The sequence below is a fragment of the Castor canadensis genome, chromosome 12 (assembly GCF_047511655.1).
Source record: "Castor canadensis chromosome 12, mCasCan1.hap1v2, whole genome shotgun sequence".
Taxonomy (NCBI): Eukaryota; Metazoa; Chordata; class Mammalia; order Rodentia; family Castoridae; genus Castor; species Castor canadensis.
In genome coordinates this window covers 48,232,950-48,244,431 of record NC_133397.1, presented here as the reverse complement: position 1 = coordinate 48,244,431, position 11,482 = coordinate 48,232,950, and the positions used below count along the sequence as shown (strand labels likewise).

At 36.7% G+C, this 11,482-nt stretch overlaps 1 protein-coding gene across 2 annotated transcripts in view; it reads left to right on the top strand.

The window, feature by feature from the left end:
• Positions 1-963: 963 nt before the first annotated feature.
• Pnpt1 (polyribonucleotide nucleotidyltransferase 1) overlaps positions 964-11,482 on the top strand; it is a 42,271-nt gene continuing 31,752 nt past the window's right edge. Inside the window, exons 1-9 of one of the 2 annotated variants that reach the window (XM_074049749.1) lie at positions 964-1,252; positions 4,581-4,641; positions 5,245-5,319; positions 6,357-6,462; positions 6,890-6,939; positions 8,250-8,313; positions 8,408-8,455; positions 9,311-9,424; positions 10,909-11,095. In XM_074049749.1, the coding sequence (XP_073905850.1) occupies positions 1,092-1,252; positions 4,581-4,641; positions 5,245-5,319; positions 6,357-6,462; positions 6,890-6,939; positions 8,250-8,313; positions 8,408-8,455; positions 9,311-9,424; positions 10,909-11,095 (866 nt within the window). In that variant the 5' untranslated portion in view covers positions 964-1,091. The remainder of the gene's footprint in view (positions 1,253-4,580; positions 4,642-5,244; positions 5,320-6,356; positions 6,463-6,889; positions 6,940-8,249; positions 8,314-8,407; positions 8,456-9,310; positions 9,425-10,908; positions 11,096-11,482) is intronic. The other variant, XM_074049750.1, reaches the window with a different exon arrangement.

The following is an 11,482-nucleotide window of genomic DNA, read 5'->3' as shown; positions in this document are numbered from 1 at the left end:
TACCGAAAGGTGATTTAATGCTCTTACTCTGTAAATCCAAAGTCATGTTAAATCGTGGCAAAAAGATTCTAATACACTTGTCTTCATGAGAGATTTCAATAGATGGGTCTTGAGCTCACTGTACCAACTCAAGATAAAGTCAAAGGGGAAGAGGCAAATACTACTTTAAAACTGAACACCCATAAACAAAGTTACTGATAATCCCTCTATCGGCATGGAAATCACAAATCAATAATAACAGCTCATGAAAGCAAGGTGTCAGGTAAGCTGCTTTGCCATTGTTCATTTATTTATTTGTTTGAACTTCAACAGTTTTAATCCTTAAAACCACATTTGTATTGGGTTTTATTGTTGTTTGGTTTTCTTTGGGGGAAGGGGTATGACTAAAAGAAAAATACACATAATACAAAACAATCACTAGTTCTCAAGGAAACACAGCTTTCCAGCGCACTGGCTTAATTAATAGGGGCGTGGGAAAATTTATCTGCTCTCTAAAAAGTTTTATCAAATTTAAGTTCTAAAAACACCTTTTTTCACTTCACAAAACATTTAAATTGTAGCTGGCATTTTACACTTAAGAGTTGGTTTAGAAACTAACGTTCAGCCGAAAGGAGCAAGGAAGTGAATTACTAATATTAACGGAAATGATGGCCAAAACACCTAAAACTAAGTCGATGAGAAATAAAATTAACTTATTTTAAATCTATTAACACAAACCTCTGAAGCAATGTATTTGTTGTTATAAAACTGAAGCCAGGGCGGAGGAGATGAGCGGGAGATCTCTTTCCACGGCTCACAAATTCTTAGTTCATAGAATCAAATACTAATAATGTCTTGTCCGGTGACTTCGATTATTACAACATTTACTTACTAAACTACAATAATACACACACACACACAGTTTTTTTGGTTTTTTTTAAGGTGGCGGAAGGGGTACAGCGTGACCGCATTTGGAGAGGTTTGACCCTCTCCAGCCTTCTTAGGACTCTCATCCCAGGCCCCGCGAAAACGAAACTGCAATAGGCTCCGCCCACGGGTGTACGGATTGAGCCAATCAGAGCACAGCCCGGGCTGAGCACGTGCCGGGTGTCATGGCGGCCTGCAGGCAGTGCTGCTCCTGTCTCCGGCTCTGGCCGCTGGGCGATGGTCCCCTTCGTCTTCCGAGGCGGAATCGGACACTCACCTATGTGCGGGTGCGATCGCTATGGGGGAGCACAGGGTCCCGTGCAGTGGCTGTGGACTTAGGCAACAGGTAAGGAAAGGCGTGCGTTTCCTGTCTTTTCACAAGGTACCCTGTCCGGCCAGCTCGTATACACTAATCTCCTAGGGTTAAGTCTGGCAGTCTAAGTCTCTTTAACCTCTCTTCACCTCAAACCTAAATAACAAATTTCCTTTTCTGGGTTGGAGTCGGCCTCCTCGAACCACCGCCTCCTTCCCCCTTCCCCGCTGTCCGGTGCTGTGCTTTGCCCTTTGCTTCTTCAGCTTCTCTGTTTCGAACTTCCTTCGTCCACCCCAGCCTGACTGTCCACCTGCTTTCCGAGACCCTTGGGCTCGGATGTGGGAAACAACTCCATCTCGAGATAACGAGCTGACAAGGTCTGCGTACGTCATCCAGTCTAGTTGATGGCCTGCAGTGTGGCCAGTAGGAGCCTGGGTAGCAAGACAAGGGGAAGATCAGTTCGTTGAACGCCGGTTATATGAAGCACGCAATCTTTCTAAGCTTGTCGTAAAGGTACTGTTGCCCTCATATTATAGGCAGGACGAGGCTCAAAAAAAGACTCAAGAGTCAACAAAGCCAGTACTATGGGAATAGATGGATTCGAGTGTTTCTCACAAAGCCTTTACTTTTTACAGGAGTCCGTTTGCCAGAATTCGTGTCAAAATCGCTTTTTAAAAACGACTTGAATTGTTTTTAAAATAAATGAAACAAATGCACAGTTTATGTCTGAAATTTTTAATGTGCTTTTAAATTTTTTAATTTTTTTGACCTTTATACATATAGAGAGCCCCCCCCACAAAATAACTTAATGAGTGGCTTACCTTGAACAAATTACCTCCTAACTTTCAAAAGAAAGAATGGATTCAGTCAACAGTCTGCAAACTTTTCCTGTTCAGATAGTCTTCAGATATGTCTCTGTCCCATATGTGTGTGTGTGTGTTTACAAACCCTTTAAACATACAAAGCATTCTTACTTGAAGAGCTACACAGAAACAGGCCATGGGGCTGCAGTTTTCTGACCTCTAAATTACATGATCTTTAAGGCTTTTTCCACCTCTGACACTCTAATTCTGATATTTTGGGAAAGGGGGACTGGGAGAGAACATATCTCTCTTCCATTCTTCAAGGACTGCACGTTCTTGTCTGACGAAATGCCCTCCAAATGTTTTATTCAATAGGTGCCTGCTATGAGCTAGCTGCTGGGTACTAAAGGCAATAAGATGCATCTTTTGCCCTCCATATCTTCCACAAATAATCTGCTTTGACTGTCATTTATTAGTCAACCTGGACCTCTTTTGTATGTAGTTTTTTTCAGCCCTGTGTTGAAACAAAAATCATAAATAACATGCTAGCTAGATAATTCCTTCATCTTTAAGTTTTGTCATTTATAACATTTACTGAGTGACCATTATCTGCCAGGCACTTTATATTGTTACTTTTTTTTTTTTTTTACAACACCCTGGGAGACTGTGGTTGATGTTTTCTCCATACAGTAACTTTTGCTTAATTTTCATTTTTTTTTTCATTTTTCTTTTATTATTCATATGTGCATACAAGGCTTGGTTCATTTCTCCCCCCTGCCCCCACCCCCTCCCTTACCACCCACTCCGCCCCCTCCCTCTCCCCCCCCTCAATACCCAGCAGAAACTATTTTGCCCTTATTTCTAATTTTGTTGTAGAGAGAGTATAAGCAATAATAGGAAGGAACAAGGGGTTTTGCTGGTTGAGATAAGGATAGCTATACAGGGCATTGACTCACATTGATTTCCTGTGCGTGGGTGTTACCTTCTAGGTTAATTCTTTTTTCAACAAGCTTTTAGTCAGCATCTACTATGTACAAGGGACTAGAGATACAATGTGGGATGAAAGTGAAATAAACACACATTCAGTACTGGGAAAAAACTGTGGGAGAGATTTGGACAAGACACTATGGGATCACAAAAAAAAATTTATCCTACCCTAAAGCTTGCAATTGGTGATGAATCTTGAAGGATGATGAGGAATTAGCAGTGATTCAAATAACAAGGAGAATAGCAACAGAGAAAGTGGCATATGCAGTTGCAGAAAGGTGAGTGTGTTTTAGTAACTACAAATTCACTATTGATGGAGCAAATTGAAATGTGAATTTTTGCAGCAGAGGCTAAATCATGAGGGTCTTTTTATTCTCCCTCCCTTAGGGAGGGAGGGGTGATTACTGAATATTTTTTAATAGAAGTAGGAGGAAGATGATTATAATCCATATCATTCTGCAAATAGTTCTAAAAAATGTGGGGCTTTTTTCTACTTTTTGAACAAAAAAGGGTTTGAACCCAACTGGCCTCAAACTTTTCACCCTCCTGCATCAGCCTCCTTCCTAAGTGTTGGGATTACAGGAAAATGCCACCACAGTCAGCTTAAAATGTTCTTTAAGCATCTCTTTTTCCCACAGAATTCTACTTCCTGTGGCAGGTGGTGCCTCTCTTCCCCACCTTCCCTTCTTCAGCTACCTCCTTTCAGTTCCTCAGAACGTTTTTGCGGTGAAGTCTATCATTTTTTCAGAGAAAAATCCATGTTTTTGACCTCTCTGTTCTACTGCCTTTTGTCTTGATCACATCTACAAATCGTATCACTGTTAAAGGAATAAAGATTTGAGATCATAGAGTATCAACATAATATGATACCCTGGACAAAATGCTATAGTCGTAGCATTCTATCACTTAAGCCACACCTCCAGTCCATTTTGCTCTGGTGATTTTAGAGATGGTGAAAAACTATCTTCCCAGTCTTGAACCACAATCCTCCTGATTTCAACCTCCCAAGTAGCTCGGATTACAGGTGTGAGCCACTGACACCTGGCCCCAGCTTTGTTTTTACTGTACAAATGGATATCTAGTTGTTCCATCACCATTGATTGAAAAGGTAGTTCTTGGCACCATTGCCAAACATGAAACTCTTTATAAGCAATATTTAGTAGTTTCTATTTGTCCTGAAAACAGTAGGGGAAATTTTAAAGGACTTCAAGTAAGGAAGTGATCCAGTTTATTAAAAGGTTATCTGCAGCCAACAAAGCAAGGGGTGACAAGAGACTGAACTGAGATGGTAAATGGGAATTAATATTTAGAAAGGCAGTTAGTTTCTGTCTCTAAAAATCCTTTCTCTCATGCAGGTTAATCCTGTGCCTTCTTTAAGCAGCAATTATATTTCCCTTGTGCTTTTGATAATCATGAATTCTGTCCTTTTGTTTATTTATCTGTTTATTTTTTTTGCTGAGGGAGACAGGCTTGTGAGGCTCCATAGCCTTTTGTTCTATTAGAATCTTATTTTATAGTAGGCTGAGAATTGTACTGATGTCATTTTGTATTGAATTTTTGTTTTTAAACAGAAAATTAGAAATATCCTCTGGAAAACTGGCAAGATTTGCAGATGGCTGTGCTGTGGTACAGGTAAAAAGTCCAGATTTTAATATGTTCACTTAAAAATGGTTATGGAGACTGGTACTGAGTATCTTTATAGCATCATAATTTAGAAATATGGTAATGAAAATTAATTCAGATACTAAGATTATTTCTAATGTCAGAATCATTCCAGACCATCATAGACTCAGAGGGATAGGTACATTAAATGATCTTTAAGATTCCTTCCAAACTTGGGGTTTTATTGTATTGTTAATACAATCTGTTAGGCCTTTCTAAAGAAAGTGATTTCACTATTCTCTTCAGTAATAATACTTGGGAAGTTTTATTTCTATATAGCCTAAATTTCCTCATAACCTGTAGAAAACATAGTTTAATTCATTGATGTGACTAAGCTATCAGTGAGCCTTTTCTTCTTTTGGAAACCTTAGTGACTATTCTAATATGATCATGATCATATAGGAAGAATCCAGATTGGACTACTTATGAATAATTACTTTCATTGTAATCATATGAAATAAGAGATCTCTTTCCTGGAGTTTAATTGGAGTGAGGATTCATTCAGTTGCTTCTTATATGTTCATACCTGATTTCAAAGGAATTTACCAGTATTGTTGTTTATATTTAACTAAGTCAGGTGACACTGCGGTGATGGTCACAGCAGTCAGTAAAACAAAACCTTCACCTTCCCAGTTCATGCCTTTGGTGGTAAGTATTTGCCGAAATATATGAACCTATAATATAGCATAAATGTAAAATTAGGAGTAATTTTGCACAGTGTCTAATAAATACGAATATATAATTTGTACAATAAATTTTCCCTTCATGCTAAGTCATTAAAAGAAAGTAAACTGTTTCATAGTGAATTCTATGAAGTATGCTAGTAATAAGCATACTTTAGAATGCTGAGATGAGGGAGATGGGCCAAATAATGTAAGTAAATGTAAAAACTATAAAACAGAATTTTAAAAAATGAACCTAGAGCCATCTTTCAGTCATGGGCACACATGCACTGTGGAGCTTTTTGCCAGAGCCACATCCTTAGGTCTTTTTCTTTTTATGTGACAAGGAATAATTCAGAAAAATGCATTTCATGTGTTTTCAATACTGTTTTGACAATTTGTATATTATAATTTGAAGTTTCAGAGTCTAAGTCACAGAATGCAATACTGAAGGGTCAGATATATATGACCAGTGTTAGCAGGAGTCAAATGTATAAGGGTTTAACTAAACTGCCTATGATTTTTCAAAAAAAAAAAAAAAGAATGTTCAGGGTTGTGAGTTAACAAGGTCAGTGGGAGTACACGTGTACTTTGATGTTGAATGAGCAATGAATTCATTACCTTTATGCAGCTTTATGTTAAGTGAAGAAGTGTTCATTAGGATTGTATGGCTTGTTTCTAATATGAAAGGAGAAATCAAGTTATATCTAACATAGTTGATGCAAAAAAGGCAGGATTTGACCTGATCAGACTTAAGCTATTGTGGGAAGTAGTGAGACTAGGTAGCCATCTGACTGGTAAGTGGAAGACTTTTTTTAATCAGTTGACTAAAGCATTTTTATAAACTCTCCTTCCTCTGAGAGATATAAAATGTTGCAAGTAAATAAAATATCTGCTACTTATAGTCTAGAATATGTTGTTGGCAACCTCAGGAAAATTAGTGTTTATACAGCAGTTCTTGGGATGTACTTTGTTTCTAAGAAAAGAAATCATATGAACTTCATTTTTTCATTGCTACATCAGGTTGACTACAGACAGAAAGCTGCTGCAGCAGGTAGAATTCCCACAAACTACCTTAGAAGAGAGATTGGTTCTTCTGATAAAGAAATTCTTACAAGTCGAGTAATAGGTAAGATAGTATCATAGAGCCATTAATCTTCTCTGATACACCAATGTTAGCATCTCTTCTTTTCCACTGAATTATATCCATATCCCAATAATCTTCCAAATCTTTGACATCCACAAATAGTGGGACCATTTTAGTTTATAGCTCTTCTATCAAGAAATGAGTAGTTTGTATATATTTATATATATTCATCAGACACACAAACATATTCTTTGGTCTGCTCTTGGTCTTAAGTTTCTTTCCTCTGCTTTGTTGTAGTCTGGATTAATTAAAGCATTGATATTTATCTGTCTTTCTTATCAAATCCGTACAAGAGTTTTTGTTTTGTTTTGTTGACATATTGAACAGCTAGCTTTATTTTAGCTCAAAAGTTTTGAATGCTAAAGCAACTCTGTTGGTACTATTTAATATCTTTTTCTTTCTTTTGAAGATCGTTCAATTAGACCTCTTTTTCCAGCAGGCTACTTTTATGATACTCAGGTAAGTTCTATTTTAGGTATGTTTGTTTCCAGACAATAACAAATTACTTACTCCCTGTAACTCTTTTTAGGCTAAACATTTTAAGCAATTTTTATGATGTTGCTGCATTTCACTTTAAGTCATTTTAAAAAGACAATACTTTTTAATAGCTGTTATTGACTTGGTGTTAATTTGAGCTAGCACCTGAATTATGAGTAGGAGTGAGATAACCAAGAGTTTTGGGGAAGAATTCCAGACAGATAGAATGGGAAGCGAGAAAGCCCCAAGGTAGGAAAGAAGTTAGTGAATTTGAAATGAGAACAATGATTTGGGTGGGGATCAAATAAAGTGTCTGGACTTTGTGTTAATAATAGGTTAGGACAATCAACACAACTAATTTTTATTACCTGTCTTTATTACTGGAGTTTCTGAACTTCTGTTTTAATACTTTCTAAATAATTTCTTTCAGCATAATGACTCATTTACTTTAAGTATATTTAAGTAAGCACTTCATTTGCTTACAAGGCAATAAATAAATATGCCTTATAGATAATACCTTTACAAGAATGTCACAAACTCAAGGAAAGTATTTTAAGAATAAAACAGAAGCACATCATTGCAATAAAGCAATTCATTGGTTTTTTCCATTTTGCTTATAAATGGGTAATAGTAATATGTAGCCAACATTTACTGAATACTTTGCATATGCCTTGTATTGTAGCAGGTGCTTTACATACAATATTTTTTAATTCTTTAGAAAGATGGGATTATTTTTCTCTTAAAGGTAAGGAAATTTAGCTGTTTGTGGTGGCTCTTATCTAGAATCCCAGCTATCCTGGAAGCAGAGATCAGGAGTATCATAGTTCTTGACCAGCCTGGGCAAAAATAAAGACTTCCATCTAAACCAATAAGCTGGGCATGGGAGGGCACAGCTGTAATCCCAGCTACACAGAAGGTGCAGGTAGGAAGATCATACACCAGGCCAGCGTCTGGCAAAAATACAAGACCCTATCTGATAAAAATAACTAAAGCAAAAAAAGGGCTGGAGTGTGGCTTAGGTAGTAGATTCCTAGCAAGTGCAAGGACCTGAGTTCAAATCCCAGTACCACCTTAATAAAAGGTAAGAAAACTTTTAAAATTTAATTTGTTTATCCAATGTCAAGGATTTAGTTAAATGATAGCCAAAATTAAGGGGTTTGGCTACAAAGCCCAGGGTATTAACCATGTAGTGCCTCCTATATTTTAGACCACATAGTTAACCTAAAGGATAATCTTCCCAAATCAAGTAGGTTTTTTTAAAATGCTTCAATTTTTTTCCCCCCTCTTACCAGGTCCTTTGTAATCTGTTAGCAGTGGATGGTATTCATGAACCTGATGTCCTAGCAATTAATGGTGGTAAGTATAAAAGTAGAGATTAAAATTATCACGATTTTTTTTTAAAGCAATGAAATATTTTAATTTCAGTTCTTTTTTTTCCCTTTTTTTAAAGCTTCTGTAGCCCTCTCATTATCAGATATTCCTTGGAATGGACCTGTTGGTAAGTTAAGATTTGAAAATAAGAACCAGAATGTATGTTCTTTCAATAAAATTAGTGAGCAAGGGCATAGACTTACTGTTTTAGGGAGTTGAGCTAGATGACACTGTAAGAATCCTTGCAGGTTTTTTAGATGTTTTCATCCTTGACTTGGGTTTTGTTTCCAACAGCAGTATGCTAGGGTGATGTACATTTCATGTCCCTAGATATTTTGACTTATTAGTTGCCTCTTTCTATTAGAGGACTTTTTCTTTTTGTACTGGGAAATTGTCAGAGTACACACTCTTTTAGGATAAAACACAAACATGCATTTGTAACTTAAAGACGTTGAAATCATACCGTACACAAAAGAAAATAGTTATTAAGTGTCCTAGGTGCTAGCTGCTGGGCTAAGGAACAGAGGCTAACTGGGTACTAGCGATGCAAAGATTAAAGAGCTAGTTCTTGCCTTCAGCACAAGTAAGGAAAAGAGAGCTATTTATTTATAAGGAATAGTATCATAGACATAGCCAAGGTGCTAAGAAAATGATAAAGAAGGGCAAGTTTAGTTATGTGAGTCCAGCTTGTCAAGAAGGGCTTCTCAAAGTAACTAGTGTATATGCTGAACCTCAGTAGGATCAGATGTAAACATTTTCTTTGGAGAGATAGACCAGGAGAAGAGAATGATCGTAACTGAAGTAGTATGGAAGAGTGGTACACGTGAGCCTTCGAGTGATCCACTGAGTACAGAAAGTATGGTTGTATAGGTATTCTGTGGGCTGTAATCATAATAATTATATTATGTTGTCACAAATAAAGATAGGGGATTAAAGCCATCACTGTAATAGTATTAAACCTGGAAGTTTTAAAATGTTTTAGGAGCAGTACGAATAGGAATGATTGATGGAGAATGTGTCGTTAACCCAACAAGAAAAGAAATGTCTTCTAGTACTTTAAATTTAGTGGTTGCTGGAGCACCTAAAAGTCAGATTGGTAAGTAGTTTAAATACCACGTTTGTTGTGGATTTTACTTGCAAGTTCTGGCTTCTTAAAAAATGCATTTAAATTTTTTTAACGCATGTATATTTTGTCAGCCATAAAGATTTTTGTTTTGTTTTATCCCTTTCATAGTTTGACTGGGCCCTTGCTTCATGTAAGATAATGCCTAAAATTATAGAATATTGTACAACTTTAACTGCGATATACATTAATTGTGTTATTCACTTAAATATTTTACTTTTGCCTATTCAGCCATTCTAAGCCTACTTGGTGCCCTGTGGTTAAAAGATGACTTATTTTTGATAGATGGAAAACTAGTAATAAAGTAGATGAAAAACCCTAGTCATGGGTCACTTTCATTTACGCCCTATAACAAATATGCCATCGTTGCAGGAAGGAAAATTGGGGCCTATTTCTGTCTATGGAAGGAGGAGGAGCGTTAGCATTTAGAATGATCCGGGCTTGAAATCTGCCTCTGCTGCTGTAATCAGGGGACCTTGGACAAATTACTACTTCAGGGAATTTCTCGTCAGTTTATTCTGTGTGACACTTGTTGTCCTAGACTGTCTAAACATGGATTCTATGGGAACATTTTGATGAAATAGAAGCTATAAAACTTTTAATGCTTTTTTTTGGTTGTTGTTTTGATAACTGATGTTAAAAGCTCCTCATTTCCAGCTACTAGTATGCTAGTCAATAATGGAGTTAAAACTAGGTCCTACATGGTAAAACATATGTAGCAGGAGTTGTATGCTATCTATGTATTAATTGGGGAGTGTGTTGCCAAACAAAATGGCAAGGCTTAAACAAGTGAGAAACGTACTTTTATCTTAGATAAAAGAAATTTAGAGGTGGTTAATCCAGGGCAATGATAGTGGCTCCATGTCGTCTTAATAAATGTAAACTCCTTCTAGTTTTCTGCTGTGTCACCTTCAAGATGTGGCCTCATCTTCATGCTTACATACTGTTCTGGCCAACTCATCTGACTTACACACAGGAGGAAGAATGAAGAGAGAGTAGCAAAAAGGCATATACCAGCTAAATAAGCCACTCTCCCTTTTAGGGCACTTTCCCAGAAATCCCCATACAGCAGTTTCCATTTTTATCTCATTTGGCAGAATGGTTGCATATGATGATGCCCTTTCTTGCAAGGGAAGCAAGGAAATGGTTTTATCTCCAGAAGGCAGGTATCATACTCTGGGGAACCATAACATGTAGACATGGTATTACAAAGATTGATGACAGTATTGGCTTACTATTTAAAGTTCACTTGATCTGCATCTGAATTTTATTTTTACTTAAAAGTTACATTGTTTTTTCAGTTAGTAAATTGCTGTAGTTACTTCATAGAGCAGCATCAATATTAAAGTCAAGGTTTGCAACATGCCCAGCATGATATCTGGTGGATGTATCACTACAAAATAAAATCAATCCATAATTTTGAAATGCTCATCTTTTTTTTTTTCTTCTTTAAATAGTGATGTTGGAAGCCTCTGCAGAAAACATTTTACAGCAGGATTTTTGTCATGCTATCAAGGTGGGAGTGAAATATACCCAACAAATAATTCAGGGAATCCAGCAGTTGGTGAGAGAAATCGGTGTTACCAAGAGGACACCTCAGAAGTTATTTACCCCTTCGCCAGAAATTGTGAAACATGCTCATAAGTAAGATCTGTGCAAAGGAAAATATTAAATTGTCATTTAATTTCCTTTAAGGAAATTACAGTAAGGAAAAAATTTCCCATGGAAGCACTATCTATGCATTACTTCATTATAGCACTTTTCTGTTTGAAGTCATTGCCATAAATATCTAATGGCTAAAAAAGGATAAACCCATCTATGCCCTCTTTCAAGGCCTAAGTTTGAAACTCAAATGAAAGGAGAGACATTTATTAGTCAAGATTCAAATTATTCATATATGATCTGATCATTCCTGTGTAAGAATAAAGCATAAGATATTTGCATATCTAAGATCATGGAATTTCTCAAAAAGAAGTCAATATAACCACCACTGCATGCACAGCGCATAGAACAGTGTCTGGCATATAAGCA